The sequence below is a fragment of the Onychomys torridus genome, chromosome 1 (assembly GCF_903995425.1).
Source record: "Onychomys torridus chromosome 1, mOncTor1.1, whole genome shotgun sequence".
Lineage (NCBI taxonomy): Eukaryota > Metazoa > Chordata > Mammalia > Rodentia > Cricetidae > Onychomys > Onychomys torridus.
The window spans coordinates 10807892-10827609 of NC_050443.1; the positions used below are offsets into that span (position 1 = coordinate 10807892).

At 54.7% G+C, this 19718-nt stretch overlaps 1 protein-coding gene across 2 annotated transcripts; it reads left to right on the forward strand.

Annotated features, from left to right (window-relative positions):
- The first annotated feature begins 133 nt into the window (after positions 1-133).
- Positions 134-19718, forward strand: Ppp1r13l (protein phosphatase 1 regulatory subunit 13 like). Of its 2 annotated transcripts, none has more exons than XM_036182591.1 (14): positions 134-412; positions 1290-1581; positions 10002-10082; positions 10177-10319; positions 11400-11910; positions 11995-12093; positions 12174-12265; positions 12493-12922; positions 13852-14312; positions 16338-16469; positions 16563-16696; positions 16805-16971; positions 18475-18674; positions 19156-19718. In XM_036182591.1, the coding sequence occupies exons 3-14, from the start codon at positions 10028-10030 to the stop codon at positions 19192-19194; spliced, it is 2463 nt and encodes an 820-aa protein (XP_036038484.1). In that variant the 5' UTR covers positions 134-412; positions 1290-1581; positions 10002-10027; the 3' UTR covers positions 19195-19718. The 2 variants fall into 2 exon arrangements, with proteins under 2 accessions (XP_036038484.1, XP_036038492.1); XM_036182599.1 differs by having other exon boundaries at positions 10006-10082.

The window sequence follows — 19718 nt, forward strand, 5'->3', positions numbered from 1 at the left end:
TGGGGAATGCAAGCCAGGTCGGACCTCGGGGGGCCCGCCTCCCCCCAATTTTGCCCACGTGGTTTCTTCCAACACAGTCTTAAAGGGGCAGTGCCCCAGCCAGGCCACGGCTCTTAAAGAGACAGAGGGCCGATTGCGCAGACATTCCTGTAAGGGCCAGGTGAGGATTCTGGTTGGCAGGGTCGTGCTTTCAAAGCGAGAGTGTGTTCTGGGACGTCCCTGACACGGCGAGAGCGGAAGGCTTGAGTGGACGAGGTCGGAAAGCAGAGCAGCGCGGGCGATCGGAGCACTGAAAGTACCAACGGGAGGCGGAGTTCCTGGAGAAAGCGGGAAACCGAGGGGGCGGAGCCCTCGGGTCAGGGGCGGAGCCTCGGACCCCAGAGCCCCGAGCTTGGCTCCCAACGGAGTGAGGGTTAGTGGGTCGTGCGAGACTCGAAGACGTGGACTTCGTGTCCAGGGCGGGAAGGATTCCCCACCGCTCGGAGGGAGGCAGAGGTGCCGCTGGCCGACCCCTCCCTGCCCCGCGGCCCAAGTAAACAGCTGCACGTGGACGCGGGGTCTGGGGGCGCGCCCACGCCCCTTCCCAGCAGGACTGCGGCGCGTGGGGCGGCGGGTGGGGCCGCGGGACGGCGGCGAGACAGGGTGACCCGACTGCATTCCTGGCCGGTGTGTCAGCGTCGCGTCCCGCCCCCTCTGCGGGGATTTCGGAGACTCCTCCGGAATTGGGAGGCCCCTCCCTCTCCTGCGGCTTCCCAGAACTCAGAGGGGCCCAAGGAGACAGGGAAGGGTTCCTTCGGCCGGGGATCCCCAGACTGTGTGTCCCCCCGCGTGGGCTAGAGGCTCTGGGGCTCGCCCTTTGAGGGCTCCCAGACTCCAACTCCCAGAGGACCCGAGGGTGGCTGGAGGGGGCTTGGCTCAGGATTGCTGCTGGGGATTGTAGTCCAGCCTGTTGCTAGGCACGCCTATAAGCGCCAACGCGGGTTTTTGTGCTGTTTTGTTTTGTTTTGGAGACATGGTCTTCCTATGTAGCCCAGGGTGGCCTCTAACTCGCAGAGATGCCCCTGACTCTTAACTCCCGAGTGCTAAGATTAAAGGCCCCTTACTTTTATTTTTATTTTATGTAGACAGGTAAGCCGGGGCTCGGGTCCTTTTCTCGCCATAGTATTGGGTCGTGTGAATTTCTCCCCGCCTGGGAAACTGAGCCTGGAGAGTGGGGAAGGGCTCAGGAGTTCTTCCCCTGCACCCGCAGTGAAGTGGGGGTCTGGACTCCTGTGCATTTCTCCGTCCAGGGCGCCCTCGATCTTCGGGTCCTCGCTCTTGTTGTCTGTGAAATAGATCGCGCCTGACTCCAAAAGGAAATGTCCCAGGCTGCGCCCCGCCCCTCCGGGACTACAAATCCCAAGGTGCTCGAGGCGACCGCAGCTCTCCCTCCCCTGCGGGACACGCCTCCCTCCAGTCAGAGTCACGTCGTCTAACCTGTTCCCCGGCGACTGCCCCGCCCCGTCCTCCGCTCCCCGCCGCCGGAGCCGGAGCCGGAGCCCGAGGAAAAGCCCCCCCGGTGCCAGGATCTGCCCCGGACGCGTGAGTTCCACCCCACCCGGGGTCCAGCCACCCTAGAACCTGACGCCGCGTCCCTGGGAGCACTTGGTGGGACCTCGGACCTTAAGTCCCGGGGCAAAATGTGGGGCGCTCACGCCTGGGTCCCTGGAAAGAGGGAACTGGGGTGCCGGCTTCGCTGGGCAGATGGATGGGGGCTCGGACTCCTGAGATCTTAGGCGTACTCGGAGCCTTTAGTCCTGGGGAGCCATTGGAGCTGGAATTCTTGAATACTTTAATTGGAGACTCTTGGAAGTGTCTCGGGGGATGCTGGGGGTCTCGGGTCTCTGACTTTGGTGTAGATGTGGGAGGTTAGGGCGTTCTAGAATGGTTGGGCGCCCGGGCTCCAAACCATTCTCGTGGTGCCTGCAGCACCAAGCCTCTAGGTCTCTGCGTCAAATAGTGGCACTGGGGTAGTGGATCCTGGTTTTTGAAAGGAGTGGGACAAGCACGAAGCGGGGGGAACGTGGGTCCCTCAAAGGTATGTCCCGGCGCTACACCCCACTCTCTGGTTTTGGGGTGGGGGCAGGGGATGAGAAACCGGGTCAGCTCTTCCCCCTCTTCCGTGCCGCTGAGCGAATCCCCAACATGTCATTAACCGGGGCGTCAGACCTGCCTAACCAGAGGAGGCACATCCGACCAAAGGCGCCCCCCAGCGGAGACGGGGTCGCACCTCTTGTTGCCCCATTGGGGTGGGAAATAACTGAGGTTTGCTGAGGTCATGGTAGAGCCCAGGCTAGAATAACAGGACCGCGGGGCTGGATCCCGGAGGCTTGTGTGACTGCGTACTGCTGCATTTACACAGAACGAAAGGGGTAAACCGAGGCTGGTGGGCCCTATGGGCAGCTGAGTTTGATAGCTCCTTCCCTCTTTGACATCTGTCTGTGGAAAGAATTCCTTCACTCCCACCAGATTTTTCTAGTTAGCCTTCTTCCTCCCAGGGTGGGGTTCCTCCCTCTGACCCAGAGGTGAGAAATGTCACCTCCACTTCCATCTGTCTGACCTGAGGTATTGTGGGAGATAAGGGAGGGATGGAGGCTAATTCTGGAGGTGTCTGTCTGTCCTTGAGCCTGGGAGAGGGCAGGAGCAGGCAGGCAATTCCCTCTGTCCATCTCTGGGCCCACGTGGAGGGGGGTTAAGAAACCCAGCGGGGGACAAGGATCTGAAGAGGGAGTGTTAATGTCTGGAAGGACACCAGCTGACAGCCTAAAATGAAATTAAAAAATAATAGCCGCAGCTGCCAACACGGACGGTGTCCTGCCGGGTTCAGGTCAGGATGGATCTCTCCGTCCACAGAAGCATTTGGCTAGCGCCCAAAGGCAGGAACAGCGAGTTCCACCTTCAGGGCAGTTGTTGATCCCTGGGGAGGACTCCTCCCTAGCATTGGGGAAACTGAGGCTGGCAAACAGACACCACCCACACTCTGGGATCTTGCCAGTTTCTGTCTGGAATCTTCCAGGGTTCTCACCCTACCGAAGTCCTGCATTCTTGGGAAAATCACTGATGTCGTTGGGAAGTTTAGGGTTCTGTGGTCCAAAAGCTCGGGTTGGGACCACTGGCAACAGAGCCCAGGGCTCTTAGAATCGCAGAAAGAAGGGGTTGTTGGCATGTGGGCTGGGAGGGTAGAACGCTCGTCCAGCATGCAGGAATCCCCAGGGTTCAGTCCCTAGAACTGAATAAACCAGACTATCATGTGACATGCCAGTATTTCCAGCACTGGGGAGGTGGAGGCAGGAGGATTGGAAGTTTAAGTATACCATGGATGCTGGGTAGGGGTGGCACACGCCTTTCAATCCCAGCACTAGTGAGGCAGAGGCAGCATACCTCTGGGTTCGAGGCTAGCCTGGTCTACAGAGTGAGTTCCAGGACAGCTTAGACTACACTGAGAAACAAAAAACAAGAAAGCAAACAAACAAACAAAAACCAAAAAACAAAACCAGAACCACTGTGGGTCGTGGTGGTGCTTTTAATCCCAGCACTAGGGAGGCAGATCTGAATTCCAGGTCAGCCTGGTCTACATAGATCCAGACAAGCCAGGGCTATGTAAACAAACCAACCAACCAAGAGCCCTCACAGAAGAATCTCTGGAAGAATCTACAGCACCTGGGTTTCCGTCCCTGGCTCTGAGCCTGCCCGTGTGTGATTGATCCCCGGCCTCAGAGACTTAACCCAAGCCATGTGCGAGCTACATCAGCCACCCTATTGCTGGGAGCTGAAGTTCATCTCTTGTTTGTTGGAGACAGTGTCGCTTATGTAGGCCTGGGTGGCCTTGAACTAGAGATCCTCCTGCCTCAGTGCTCAACTGTGTTACCCTGGAGAACCACGGAGGAAGGCTTGTAGAATAACAACAGTCCAGGATGCGAGACATTCGGTTCTTAAATAGCACTGTTGTAAACACTGTATAATTTAGGTCCTCCGCTCACACCTCCTCTGGGTGAAGGCATTAATCCCCCCAAACACACACGCGCACGCACGCATGCATGCACGCACGCATAGAGTACACACATGAGGAAACCGAGGGAGAAAGAAGATGTCACAGTAACTAGCTCAAGGCCGAGGCTTAGCTAGCCCATTCCACGGAGGCAAACATCAAGTCCGACCCGGCTAGAGTGAAGGATTACACTTTGGGTGTTCCCAACCCATCCGGATCCCTGACCTGGATCCCACTGACTCCTTCAGGAAGCCCAGTAAGCTCCTTCAACTCTGAGAACCTTGCTGGGGTGCAGAGGAGGCCGGGCAAGGTCTTGAGACCTAAGGGTGGAGCAGAGATGGGAGCCTGTTGAAGGGGGAGCTAGAATTGGAGAGGAGCCCAAGGAAGAAGACCTGAGGGTGGAGGGCAGGGACAGGAGCCTGGGAACAGAGGCCCTGCTTCCCCTGGCTCGCCCCGCTCCCTGGCCCCGGGGGAGCTGTGCACCTGCCCAGGCCCGCCTCGCATTCCCGGGGCCTGAGCTCAGCCATTGAGCCCGCCGGGGGACGCGCGCCCCCTGGCGGTAGAAGTGTTCCTGCCACCCACAACAGCGCTGGGAACAGCTTTGCTCTTAGAACCAGAAATGAGAGTCTTAGACAGTTGATAATGGTGCATTTGCCAAAGGATCCTCTTCCTGTCGGACACCGGGAACTAAATTCCTGTCCTCTGGAAGAACAGGCACTTACCTTCTGAGCCGTGTCTCAGCCCTCTGTACATACATGAGTGCCAGTGCCTACAGAGGTCGAGGCCACAGCTGGAGCTGGTATATGCAGCTGGGAACTGGAACTCTGGTCCTGCATACTCTCATCAGTGGAGCCACCGCTCCAGCCTGGAGACCAGGTCTTTTCCGCTCTGGTTGGCCTGACCATGAGATGTAAACAAGCCTGGCTATCTTCAGACCTCTGCCTTTGAAAGCTGGTGTTACAGGCGTGTGCCACCATGCCCAGTTCTTTATTTAAACTTTGATTTTGAGACAGGGTTGCCCAGGATGGCCCCTTCAATGTTCTCTGCTGCCAAGACAGACCTTGAACTCTTCCTCAGCCTCCTAAGTAAGCTGGGATTACAGGTGTGCACGGCCAGGCCTGACTATACTATCTACTTTCTGAGGCTGATTCCTCTTGCGTCTGTCTAGATAGGTCTTCGCACTGGTCCAGTGAGGTAGCCTATTTATCTTGGTTTTAAAAGTTAAGCAACTGAGGCACTCTTGTCAGGGCGTTCCAGCATTCACATCTCCATCTCTGGTTTCTGGCTTGTGGTGCACTCCAGGAGAGTGCAGTTCTGGGACAGACAGAGAACACAGCAGGAAAACTAGAAATTGTGGTTAAAACAAATGAAAGAATTCTAGAATGTTCAAGAGAATGAATCTTGGACTTGGATCCTAATTTTTCTACTAGGGATTGAACTTGGGGCCTCCTAATGATAGTCAGAGCTCCACTATTGAGTCACACCCCAGCCCCTCACTGGGGACACTAGGCAGGGGCTCTACCACTGAGCCACACCCCAGCCCCTCACTGGAGGATTCTAGGCAGGGGCTCTACCACTGAGCCACACCCCCAGCCCCTCACTGGGGACTCTAGGCAGGGGCTCTACCACTGAGCCACACCCCAGCCATTCACTGGGGGATTCTAGGCAGGGGCTCTACCACTGAACCACACCCCAGCCCCTCACTGGGGATTCTAGGCAGGGGCTCTACCACTGAGCCACACCCCAGCCCCTCACTGGGGGATTCTAGGCAGGGGCTCTACCACTGAGCCACACCCCAGTCCCTCACTGGGGGATTCTAGGCAGGTGTTCTACCACTGAGCCACACCCCAGCCCCTCACTGGGGGATTCTGAGCAGGTGTTCTACCATTGAGCTAGATCTCCATTTCCAGTTCAGAAGTTTCTCTCAGTAGATATTTAAGCTTTCAGGGCCCATCTTTGTAGAGCTTTCCCATCTCAGAGTCTTTACTGGGTATGGTGATGCTGTCTGCAGTTCCAGCCACAGAGAGGCAGGAGGAATTATTAGTAAGGTTTCTGGACAGTCTGGGCTACACAGTGAGACCACATACAACATCAAGTTTCAGAGTGGAGCCCTCTTTGAGATCAGAAGGGCCTTTTGGAATACTTAGTTTAAATCCTTATGCTTGTGGGGAGTCTCAGGAGTCAGGGAGTCTCCGGCCCTAGGAATGGAGAAGACTCAAGGTCACGCATGCTCAGATGAGCCACCAGCCCCAACAGGTTCTGTTCCTTGTGGCTTCCCAGGCAGAGGCCGGTGTCAACATGTCCCAGCTGGCCCCACGGCCTACACCTTTACCACCAAAGCTAAAAGGTGACAGAGCTGGCAGGCGTGGCCACTGTCATGAGGATAAAGATGGCTGGTGTAACCGGTTCCCAGTGGCCTAGCTTCCTCCTGCTGGCTGGTGACCACAGCTGCCTCTTTGGCCCTGACCAGCCCCTTGTTCTTCCTCTTAACAATGGGTCAGTGTGAGCAGGGCCTCTTGTGGACAGTGGCAGAGAGGAAGCAGTGATGTCCCCGCCCCTGGCTGTTTTGGAACTCTCTCTGTAGACCAGGCTGGCCTCCTCCTGCCTCTGCCTTCCGAGTGCTGGAATTAAAGCATGTGCTTCCACTGCCAGGCTGATTATTAAGTATGTGTATGTATGTTGGTATGTGCACATGAGTGCAGGTCCTCTCTGAGGCTGGAGAGGATGTTGGGTTCCTTAGCGCTGGAGTTCCAGGCAGCTGTGGGCCGCTCCATATGAGTGCTGGGAACTGAACTTAGGCTCCTTGAAACAGTAGGAAGTGCCCAGAGCTGCTGAACAATCCTACCCCAGGTTTCTTTCTTTTCTTACCTTTTATATCTTCCTTTTTCTTTTTGCTTTTTGAGACAGGGTCTCGTATTTTCTAGGCTAACCTCCAACTTGCTGAGCCAAGACTGAGTCTTAACTCATGATCCTCTTGCCTACACCTCCCAAGTGCTGGGATGAAGGGGTGTGCCATAGACGTGCACTTGGTGCCAAGCTGTCTGAGCTGTATATTTTCTTGCTGCTTCTTTTTTTTTTTTTTTTTTTTTTTTTGGTTTTTGGAGACAGGGTTTCTCTGTAGCTTTGGAGCCTGTCCTTGACTAGTTCTGTAGACCAGGCTGGCCTCGAACTCACAGAGATCCACCTGCCTCTGCCTCCCAAGTGCTGGGATTACAGGCGTGTGCCACTGCCACCCGGCTATTTTCTTGCTTCTTAGCAAGAAGGTTTTGTGCGTGTGCGGCTATATGTGGAGTATGTATGTGTGCTCCTGTGGGTGGGGTGTGTGTTAGTGTGTAGTGTTTCTGTGTGTGGAGTATGTTGCTATGTGTCGTGTGTTGGTGTGTCCTTGCACATGGAAGTCAGGGGTCAATGTCACATATCCTCCACCATATGTGTGGTTATTTTTCTAGATTTATTTCTTTTGTTTTATGTGTATGAGTGTTTTGCATGCATGCATGCATGTCTGTGCACCATGTGTGTGCCTGATGCCCATGGAGGCCAGAAGAAGGTGTTGAATCCTCTGGAGCTGGAGCTACAAGTGGTTGTGAGCTGCTATGTGGGTGCTGGGAATTGAACCTCTTGATCTCAGAGCCATCTCTCCAACCCCGCACCTTAGTTTTTGGGACAGGGTCTCTTTCTGAATAGATATGGCAAGAGTAGCTAAGCAGCCACTGCCTGTCTCTGCTTCCTATAGCTGGCACTCCCAGCATGCACCTGCACTCCCAGCACGCAGCTGCTCTCTCAGAGTTTCGCTGGGGTGCTAAGGGCTGACCTCAGTTCTTCATGCTTGTACAGAAAGGCCTGAACCAACTGAGCTAGCTCTCCCAAAGCCTTTAACCCAGGTTAGCTTCTCACTCAGCATGCGCTACCACAATTGGTTGGGATTTTTTTTAAGGCGGGGCTCACTCTGTAGCCCAGGCTAGACTGAATGCATTCTGTAGCCCAGGCTGGTCTGGAGCTAGAAATTGTTTACAACCGCCTTCTGAGAGCTAACATTACAGGTGAATGACACATGCCTGGCTCATAACTGTTGTTTAGAGGTGGAGTGGGAGCTATGAATGTGGCTTACTTGGTAGCATGCATACGTAATGTGCATGAAGCCCTGGGTCCATTCCCAGTACCACACAATCCATTTGGTGCTCCAGGCCTGTAATTTCAGCACTCAGGGTGTAGAGGCAGGAGGATCAGAAGTTTGAGATCAACCTAAAGTACATACAAGCTTTAGGCCAGCCTGGGCTACATGAGATCCCATCCTAAACATCAACAAAAACAGGTCGGAGAGATGGCTCAGAATAAGAGCATGTGTTGCTGTTGCAGAGGACCCAGGTTCAGTTCCCAGCACCCACATGGTGGTTCACAACTACCTGTGACTACATTTCTAGGGGATCTGACACCCTCTTGTGATCACCATGGGCTCCAAGCATGCAGTCATGTAGACACTCCTACACATGAAGTAAATAATCTAAAAATGAACAAAACAAAAACCAAACAACAACAAACTTACTGTGCAGATATAGGCCTGTAGTCCAAAAGTCCTGGAGGCCAAGGCAAGCCAAAGATTGTTGAGTTTGAAGCCTATGTAGTTTTAGGCTATATAAAGTTTTCCAGGCCACCCTGAATACTTGAAAAGACCCTGTGTCAACATGAAAAGTGAAAAGATGGCTGGAGGAGTGACTCAGTGGTAGAGCCCTGCCTAGAATCCCCCCAGTGAGGGGCTGGGGTGTGACTCAGTGGTAGAGCCCTGCCTAGAATCCCCCAGTGAGGGGCTGGGGTGTGACTCAGTGGTAGAGCCCCTGCCTAGAATCCCCCAGTGAGGGGCTGGGGTGTGACTCAGTGGTAGAGCCCCTGCCTAGAATCCCCCAGTGAGGGGCTGGGGTGTGGTTCAGTGGTAGAGCCCCTGCCTAGAATCCCCAGTGAGGGGCTGGGGTGTGGCTCAGTGGTAGAGCCCCTGCCTAGAATCCCCCAGTGAGGGGCTGGGGTTGTGGCTCAGTGGTAGAGCCCCTGCCTAGAATCCCCCAGTGAGGGGCTGGGGTGTGGCTCAGTGGTAGAGCCCCTGCCTAGAATCCCCCAGTGAGGGGCTGGGGGTGTGGTTCAGTGGTAGAGCCCCTGCCTAGAATCCCCCAGTGAGGGGCTGGGGTGTGGTTCAGTGGTAGAGCCCCTGCCTAGAATCCCCCAGTGAGGGGCTGTGGTGTGGCTCAGTGGTAGAGCCCCTGCCTAGAATCCCCCAGTGAGGGGCTGGGGTGTGGCTCAGTGGTAGAGCCCCTGCCTAGAATCCCCCAGTGAGGGGCTGGAGTGTAACTCAGTGGTAGAGCCCCTGCCTAGAATCCCCCAGTGAGGGGCTGGGGTGTGGCTCAGTGGTAGAGCCCCTGCCTAGCATGTGTGTGGCCCTATCTTTAATCCTCATTACATCAATAAACAAAACAAAACAAAAAATCAACAACAAAGCATCTGGTGGTGTCTCCTGGTCCCCAGTAAACATTCATTAAAGTAACAGTTAACTATTTCAGCTGTCAGCCTCAGTTCAATACCACATGATAGTGATGGAGAGTCTTTGTCCCAAACTTTTTCTTTTTTTTTTTTTCTTCTTTCTTTCTTTTTTTTTTTTTCTTTCTTTTTTGGTTTTTCCAGACAGGGTTTCTCTGTGTAGCACTGGTTGTCCTGGAACTCACTCTGTAGACCAGGCTGGCTTCGAACTCACAGAGATCCGCTTGCTTCTGCCTCTCGAGTGCTGGGATTAAAGGCGTGCGCCACCACCGCCTGGCAATCCCAAACTTTTCTAGAATGTCTTCAGACTTCTATGTAGCTTATGGACGTGGACAGAGTTTTGAAGGAATTGGTATTTTGGAGCCTTCATGGCTGTTGAGAGTCCGGGCTTCCCTGAGGGTGGGGCTTGGAGGGGCGTGGCCCGAAGGGTCTGAGCAAGTTCTCCATCCAGGCAGGCACCCTGCTCCGGCCGGCACCATGGACAGCGAAGCATTCCAGAATGCCAGGGATCTTCTGGATCTGAACTTCCAGTGTGAGCTGGCGGGCAGGGGCGGATGGGCGGGGCCCGGCAGGGGACGGGGCGGGGCGGAGGGGCGCGGTCCTGACCTCTGCTCCCACCCACCCAGCGCTGGCCATGAAGCACATGGATCTGAAACAGATGGAGTTGGACACTGCAGCCGCCAAAGTGGACGAACTGACCAAGCAGTTAGAGTCGCTGTGGTCAGACTCCCCAGCGCCCCCAGGCCCACAGGCTGGAGTTCCCCCGAGGGTGAGCTTGGTGACCCCCAAAGCCAGCTTCTCTCCATGCCCCAGGGGAGGCTTGAATTTCTGAGGGTGTGCAGTTTGTGAGGTGCGCAAGGCCGTCCAGAGGCATGGAGAGCAGGCTGGAAATGCCTGCACCTGGGAAGCTAAGGCACAAGGATCAATTCAGTGCCAGCCTCTCTGCTTTGTAGTGAGTTCTAGGAGGCTGGCTAGGTGGGTTAAATATTAGCCTAGCATGAGTGAAGGGCTGGGTTCCGTCTCCCATACTGCATAAAATCAAGGCTTGCGGCACACACCTGTTAGTTAGACTGGAGAGGCCGAGGCAGGAAGATAAGGAATTCACGGCCACCCTCGGCTACATGGAGGCCTTCAGGCTAGCCTGAGCTTCGTGAGAGACCCTGTCTCGAAAATTATTTATTTGTTTGTTTGTTCGTTTTTGGTTTTTTTCAAGACAGGGTTTCTCTGTGTAGTTTTGGAGCCTGTCCTGGATCTCACTCTGTAGACTAGGCTGGCCTCGAACTCACAGAGATCCGCCTGGCTCTGCCTCTCGAGTGCTGAGATTAAAGGCGTGCACCACTACCGCCCAACATTATTTATTATTTTTTTAAGATAGAGTCTCAGTATGTAGCCCTAGCCAGCCTGGAACTCACAGAGATCCGCTTGCGAATGCTGGAATTATAGGTGTGAGCCTGTCCACTACACACACACACACACACACACACACACACACACACACACGCAGGTAGAGACACGGTTTCTCTGTGTAACAACCCTGGCTGTCCTGAAACTCATGCTGTAGACCAGGCTAGCCTCAAACTCACAGAGATCCGCTACCTCTGCTTCCCATGTGCTGGGATTAACGTGGGGGAAAAGTGAAAGCTCACATGCAGCAAAAGTTCTTTTCTTAAGTCATAGAAAAGCACCAGTAACAAGCTAGATCCCCCTCACGCCCAGGCTTTGCCCACGCTGGGCACCTGTGCGCAAAGTCAGCAGGCCCAATCTGACATCTCTGCATTGACTTTCCATCACCTACCCTGATCTCTCCCACCAACCCCCATTGTCTCCTCTGACTCTTCCATCCCCACAGATGTCCCGGTACAGCACCAGCCCTATCCCGGAGCATTTTGGTAGCAGAGGGTCCCCACAGAAGACATCCACCGATGGCACAGAGGCCCGTTTTGGACGCTCGGAGAGTGCCCCGTCCCTGCACCCCTACAGCCCTCTGTCCCCCAAGGGCCGTCCGTCTTCCCCACGCACCCCCATCTACCTGCAGCCCGATGCCTACAGCAGCCTGGAGCGCGCACCATCGCCCAGACCCCGTGCCTTCGACGGGGCGGGCAGTCCCCATGGCCGGGCGCCGTCCCCGCGGCCGGTGACTGGCTCACTGCGCCAGCCGGGCCCTCCGACGCCCTTCGACTACCTGGGCCGCGCAGGGTCCCCCCGGGGCAGCCCTCTAGCCGAGGGGCCCCAAGCCTTCTTCCCAGAACGGGGACCTTCTCCACGTCCACCCGCTGCAGGCTATGACGCACCGGCTGCCTTCGGGAGCCCCCTGCTGGGCGCGGGTGGCAGTGCCTTCGCCCCGCCGCTTCGCGCACAAGGTGCACAGGGACCCACTCTTCGGGAGGTTGGCCCGGTCTAGTCTGTGCTTACTTACACCCTCACTCACGCACCCCTTCCCCCAGACGACCTGACGCTGCGCCGGAGGCCCCCGAAAGCCTGGAACGAGTCTGACTTAGACGTAGCTTATGAGAAAAAGCCTTCACAGACAGCAAGCTATGAACGTGAGTGACAGAGTATGGGGTGACCTGGAGGGCGGGTCTGGATCTGGAGTCCATCCTAACGATCGATGTGTGTTTTGCAGGGCTGGATGTCTTCACACGGCCTGCCTCGCCGGGCCTGCAGCTCTTACCCTGGAGAGAGAGCAGCCTGGATGGGCTTGGGGGCAGTGGCAAGGTGAGGGGCAGGTGGGCAGCACAGGTGTGAAAGTGGAGGGTCCGGGTGTGTGTGTGTGTGTGTGTTTTCTATAGTCCAAACTGGCCTTACAGTCAAGGCAGTCCTGCCCCAGCCTCTCCTGCTGGGACCACTGGTGTGGGCCATCGTAGACATGTTCTTGCCTTTACCTCACCCCCTTGCCCTGAACCTAAGTCCCTTCCTCCCGCCTTTCTCTCTCCCCGCTGCAGGACAACATCACCAGTGCCACACTGCCACGCAACTACAAGGTGTCCCCTCTGGCCACCGACAGGCGTTCCGACATGGGCAGTTACCGCCGCTCTATGGGCTCAGCAGGGCCCTCAGGCACTTTGCCCCGCAGCTGGCAGCCCGTCAGCCGCATCCCCATGCCCCCCTCCAGCCCTCAGCCCCGCAACACACTGCGCCAGCGCCCCATACCCCTCAGCATGATCTTTAAGCTCCAGAACGCCTTCTGGGAACATGGAGCCAGCAGGGCTGTGCTCCCGGGATCCCCTATCTTCTCCCGAGCACCCCCACCTAAGCTGCCTTCCCAGCCACCCCCTCAGCCACCCCCCCAGCCCCAACCTCAGATGCCCCCCCAGTCCCAGGCCCAGCCTCAGACTCCGGCACCTCAACAGACTTGGCCTCCCATGAATGAAGGTGAGTCAGCTGAAGGGGTCCCAGCACAAATGATGGGGACCAGAGCAGCTGGGTAGCCATGACAGCCAAGCCTGAGTCCAGACACTGTCCCTGCAGAGAGCTGGGCCAGATAAACATGGGAATTCACACAGAAGCCAGGGTTACATGGTGGCTGAGCAAAGTCACATGCTGTGAAGCTCGGGGCATGCCCTTTAACCTCTCTGAACCTTGTGTTCCTAGAGTGTGAAAGCTGAATCCTGAGAAAGCCCTATCTTTTGGGACATGGTACTAAAACCGTGTCAAGTCTTGAAGATAAGGCCCGATGCATAGTCAGTGCAGGTTGCCCTGTGAAAAGAGCGTCACAGTGTTTACCTTGTAGGATTGTGCCAGACATTGGGGTGGTGGATAAAGACCAGGGTAACGTTTTCACCTGCTTCTGAAGCGCCGCTGTGGAGAGAGGGGCATATAAAATAGAGAGAAGAGACCCTGGGACACCAGGCTTCTGCTCTGGAATTTTCTGCATGAGATGAGTGAAATTCTTAGGATCCTAGAAAACCAAGTTTATTGTTGGTGGTAGGAGTGCAGATTCCATCTGTGTGACTTTGGGCAAGTGACTTTCCCTCTCTGAGCCTCAGATTCCTTTCTATAAAATGGAGATGATCACTGATCTCCACAAAGTAGAAGGGTGATGGATATGTAGGACTGAAGTGGTAGTTCCGTGCATAGAATGTCTACCATCTGCCCTGGGTTCAATGCTCAGCACCATAAATAAATAAATCTGGCATATAGATGCTTAATAAATAGGAGATACCATAACATTATATTATGTACAGCCCAGGCAAATTGTAGTCTAGAGGTCACACCGTGCAGGAGCTGGAACATCCTGGAAGTTACAGATCTTGGGAAACTCCTGGTTACTCTTTCTCCGATGGGGCTTTTGTTCTTTCCAGGCCTCGTCAAACCCCCTGCCGAGCTGGAGCCAGAGCCAGAGCTAGAGGGGCTACTGGCTCCTGTGCTGGAGGCCGGGGACACAGATGAAGGCACAGTCACTCGGCCTCTCAGCCCAACCAGGCTACAGCCAGCGTTGCCACCCGAAGCACAGACGGTTCCTGAGCTGGAGGAGGTGGCCCGAGTGCTGGCAGAGATTCCTCGGCCCCTCAAGCGCAGAGGCTCCATGGAACAGAGCCCTGCTGTGGCCCTGCCCCCTACCCACAAGAAACAATACCAACTGATCATCAATAGACTTTTCCATCGGCATGGTGGCCCAGGGCCTGGCGGGCCTGAGCCAGAGCTGTCCACAATCACAGAGGGATCTGAAGCCAGGGCAGGGCCCCCTGCTCCTGCCCCACCAGCTCCCATCCCACCCCCAGCCCCACCCCAGAGCACGCTTCCAGAGCAGCCTCAGAGCATGGTAAGTCACTGGAGGAGACTATGGCATGTGCTCATCTCTGATACAGTTACTTTAACAAAAAAGTCTTCACCATATAGTAGTTTAAATGAAACCTAGTGTTGCACCTACACATTATCCCCTGGCTACACCACATCTACTGAGATTAACCTGGCTTCATGACCCAAGATGGCACCCACCATGCTGCAATGGAGCCTGGGAAATGTAGTCTTTTGTGTAGATAGGGCTGGGCTCAGGTAAAAAGGGAGAGACTGGATGGATGGAGGGGTGACCTGGCACCTTGGCTTCATTTGCCTATGCCCCAGCATTCTTTCATGAATCTCAGTTTTATACTTGTGGTTGATGTGAGTTTTCAGTGTGACCATGAGTTTTTATCTGAGACCTGGAAACAAGACAGTGTATGGTGCCTACTTTTTCTGGGCATCTGCTCTGTTTCCTTGTGAAGTAAGAGTCTCTGGTCCCCAAGACTTTGGTCATCAAGGTTTGTGTGCACCAACTTCAGAGTTTTCTGTCTGTCCCCATGCCACTTATTCAACTGTACATCCTAGGGCCAGGCACTTAGCCACTCTGTGCCTATGAAATGGGGGTGAGAATAGCAGTGGCCAACTTATCGGTTTGCCATGAGGATTGACTGGTTACTGGGATGTAAGTGTGACCCTCCTGTTGTTAACACTGACCCAGGAATTCATTGGTGCTGTTTTGTTTGTGTGTTGTCTTTGTGTGTATAATATTATTAGCAATAGCAAGTCCAGAAAAGATATGTTTTTGCTCAGTTTGAGGGTATAGTCCATTGTGGCAGCAGGAACAGAAGGCAGCTGGTTAACTTGTCTCCACAGTCAAGAAGCAGACACATGCTGGTGGTTTTGGCTCTCTTCTCCTTATTCAGTCTAGGACCCTGGCCCAGGTGGGCCCATCTTCATTAACCCAATCTAGACACTCCTTTGCAGACCTAGCCAGAGATTTCTTTCCATGGTGATTCTACATGTGTTATTCTTTATCTATTTTTTGGTGTTTTATTTTTATTTTTATTTTTTTTTATTTTTTATTTTTTTGAGACAAGGTTTCTCTGTGTAGCTTTGGAGCCCTCCTGGAACTCAGTCTGTAGCCCTGGCTGGCCTCTTACTCACAGAAATCTTCCTGCCTCTGCCTCCTGAGTGCTGGGGTTTAAGGTATGCGCCACCACCACCCAGCTATTTTTTGGTTTTTCAAGACAAAGTTTCTCTGTGTAACAGTCCTGGCTGTCCTGGAACTTACTATGTAGACCAGGCTGGCCTTGAACTCACAGAGATGTGTCTGCCTCTACCCTCTGAATGCTAGGATTTGAGGTGTTATCAATCAAAATTAACAGTCGTAGTGGTTTTGTGGATTTTTTTGATTTTGTTTTGTTTTGTTTTAAAAAGGGTTTCACTATATAGCCCACATTGTCCTTGAAGATCTTCCTCCTCCCCCTCCTCCTCCTCCTCCTCCTCCTCTTCTTCTTCTTCTTCTTCTTCTTCTTCTTCTTCTTCTTCTTCTTCTTCTTCGTTTTTCAAGATAGGGTTTCTCTGTGCAGCCTTGACTGTCCTGGAACTTTCGGTAAACCAAGCTGGCCTCAGACTCACAGAGAACCTCCGTCCTCTGCCTGGCAAGTGCTGGGATTAAAGGTGTGTGCTGCCACCACCTGGCTCTAAGATGTCCTTTAACTCACTGCCATCCTCCTGCCTCAACCACACAAGTGCTGAGATTATGGACATGCACTACCACACCTGCCTTACAGAAGTAATTGCTGTAGACCACCTACTCCATGCCTTCCTAGCTTGCTCTAAGATCTCAGGCTTCCAGATTCCAAAGTCATAGGATGACCTCATAGTTTTAAAGGACCAATATACAATGTACAAGGGTATGGCCAGCCCTCCCTACCCTCACACCTCCCCGCCTAGGTGTGAATCCTCCTGACCTGGTGTATGCCTTGGGGTGCCCCCCTGGGTCTGTTTGTCCCACTGAGATGTGGGTGGACAAGTCTCACTGAAGCCCCGCCCTGTCCTGCAGGAGATGCGCTCAGTCCTGCGCAAAGTGGGCTCCCCGCGCAAGGCCCGGCGAGCACGCCTCAACCCACTGGTGCTGCTGTTGGACGCAGCGCTGACTGGGGAGCTGGACGTGGTGCAGCAGGCGGTGAAGGAGGTGAGGTGTTCCCCCTCCCCGTCCCCACCCCAGGTGATAGTATAAGGAGAGCAGGAGGGGACGGGCGGTGCTGAGTCCTCTCCCGGTTCCCAGATGAATGACCCAAGCCAGCCCAACGAGGAGGGCATCACCGCTCTGCACAATGCCATCTGCGGCGCCAACTACCCCATCGTGGACTTCCTCATCGCTGCGGGCGCCAATGTCAACTCCCCTGACAGCCACGGCTGGTGAGTCGGGAGGGACTTGCGCACTTGCGGTAGGGTGGCCACTTGCGGTAGGGTAGTGGGTGGTGCTGCCGGCTGGGACCTCCCTCTCACCCAGGCTTCTGCCACCAGGACGCCCCTGCATTGTGCGGCTTCATGTAATGACACTGCCATCTGCACCGCACTGGTGCAGCACGGTGCGGCCATCTTTGCCACCACACTCAGTGACGGCGCCACTGCCATCGAGAAGTGCGACCCTTACCGAGAGGGCTACGCGGACTGTGCCACCTACCTGGCAGGTGCGAGGCTGTGCCTGAGGTGGGGGTGGAGGGCCCGGGCTGGGCGGCCCTCTTGGCAGATGCACGTTGATGGGCGGGGACTTGGGAGCTGTATCATTCAGGCCGTACCGCCCACCTGCATTCCACTTGAGGGGCGAGCAGTCAAGATGCCAAACATACCATCCAGCTGCTGTAGTGGCGCACACTGGTAATCCCAGCGCTAGGGAGGCAGAGGCAGGTAGAGTTCTCTGTGAGCTGAAGGCTAGCCTGGTCTAAAGAAGGGCAGTATGGCACCCTGACCAGACTGCTTTGAAGTCATTTAGAGGCTGGGACACTTGTAGATATGACTGTGTTCACATCATCAGGTATCTCCAGCGACCAGGCTAAATGGCATGAGTGGGACAGTCAAGATCAATTGCACCAGAGGCTTGCCCGCCGTCTCTGATGGTGTCATAGGTTGGCATTAGGGGTCGAGGAGCAAAAGGATTTAACATTGTATGAGGTGCGGATAGGGGCATGCAGACCCATTCCTAATGCTGGAGGATTGTAGTTGGAGACCAGCTATAGTTCTAGAAGGAACTTGTCTCAAAAAAGGGGGTGGGATGTGGATAGCAACCATCTACAACTCCATATGATACTCCCATACAGACACACCTGCAGGCAAAATACCAATGCACATAAAATTAAAAAGTATATAAATAGCCGGGCGGTGGTGGCACACATGCCTTTAATCCCAGCACTCAGGAGGCAGGGCCAGGCAGATCTCTGTGAGTTTGAGTCCAGCCTGGTCTACAGAGTGAGTTCTAGGAAAGGCACAATGCTACACAGGGAAACACTGTCTCGAAAAACCAACCAACCAAACAAACAAACAAACAAAAAAAGTAAATAAATTTAAAAGGGGGGATGGATGTAGCTCAGCTGGTAGAGTGCTTGTCTAGCATGATGAGGTTCTGGGTACTGCACACACTGGCTGTGGTGGGCCACACCTGTAATACCGAAGCTTGAGAGGTGGAGCCAGAAAGACCAAAAGTTCAGGGTTGTCCTTGGCTGTATGTCTAGTTTGAGGCCAGCCTGGCCTACATTTGACCCATCTTTAAAGAGGGAGATGAGGGCCTGGAGAGATCACTCAGCCGTTAAGAGTATTGCGTTCAGTGCCCCGCACTGCCGTGGCGGCTCACAACCATCTATCTCTGTACTTCCATGGCATCTGATGCCCTCTTCTGGTGTGCAGATGTACATGCAGACAAAACACCCATCTACATAAAATGCAAAAATAAGCAAATCTTAACCAAAAAAAAAAAAAAAAGGCAACAACAGCAGCTGTTGGCTCTGAGTGAAGGTAGGTTGCCCGTTTTGACACACCAAGAGTCCTCAAATGTCAGAGCCCCTCACTCCCACCCACAGGCAGAGGCACAGACAGCTTTCCCGGTGGCTCACCCCTGCTGTAGCAGGGGCCGTGCCGTCCTCTGGGTGGCTGTGTTCCTGGGCCCTGGCCTGACTGCCGGGTTCTTCATATGTTTCCAGACGTGGAGCAAAGCATGGGGCTGATGCACAGTGGCGTTGTGTACGCGCTCTGGGACTACAGCGCCGAGTTTGGGGATGAGCTGTCCTTCCGGGAGGGCGAGTCGGTCACTGTGCTCCGGAGGGACGGGACGGAGGAGACTGACTGGTGGTGGGCGTCACTGCATGGCCAGGAGGGCTATGTGCCACGCAACTACTTTGGGGTGAGTCCAGAGGGGACCCGGTGGGAGCCCGCTGTGAATGGGTTTGGCCAGGCTGCTCTGGGGAAGGAGAAGGAGCCAGGCAAGATGATATCATTTCCTGTTATCCCAGCACTTTGGAGGCTGAGGCATGGGGATTGCTAAGAGTTCAGCCTGGGCTACATAGTAAGTTTTAGGTCAGCCTAAGCTACAAATGCTCCCCCCCACACACACCCTCCCCACCCTCCATCTCTGTCACATCTACACACACATTATTACACTGGTGAAGGGAAGGAGTCTAGAAGAATCCATCATTGGGTGTGCTGTGGTACAGGTCAAGGGTTTCCCTTTCACTCAGGAAAGTGGATGACAGCCGCATACAGGTTCCCCCACATCTTCCTGCTCTTTGCCAGGGGTGTGGCTGGTGGTTAGATGGCAGCCTCTCTTCCTGGGGGTGGGAGAAGCCGGGCTGGGTTCCTGGTGTCTGACGGTCCCCTCCCCTCAGCTCTTCCCTAGGGTGAAGTCTCAGAGGAGCAAAATCTAGCAGGAATGAAGGACAGTTGTCAAGGAGAAAAGTGCAAGCCGGCCTGCCTCCCACCCGGACCGCCCCGACCCGTCTCCTGCTGAGTTTACCTGCGTCCTAATCTCCAGGGGGGGCAGCCTGCACCAGAAGTGCTCTGCTCTTCCAGAGGCTCGAGGGAGGGCAGCCCCAATTTACAATTAGGAAGCCGTCTTAGGCATTGGGGTGAGGTGGGGCCGAGGACCTTTGTGGGCAGGAGACCCCATACACGCACTTGCCAAATCAGATCTGGTTCAAAGAGCCCCCTACTGCCAGCAAGCAAGCCACTGTATTGTTACAGCCGAGCCTGGGAGGGTGACCCACCCCTTCATTTCTCTCTGAGTCCTTTCCTCCCCCATTCCTCCCAGCAGCCTTGGGGCCTGGGTGAGGTACATGGCTCCTTAGCAGGATGTCTGCCCCACCCCACCCCCAACCAAGTGCCTTCACACCTGTGTGGCTTAATGTTTATAATGACACAGAGAACTGTTTCCTTTATAAATAAAGGTAGT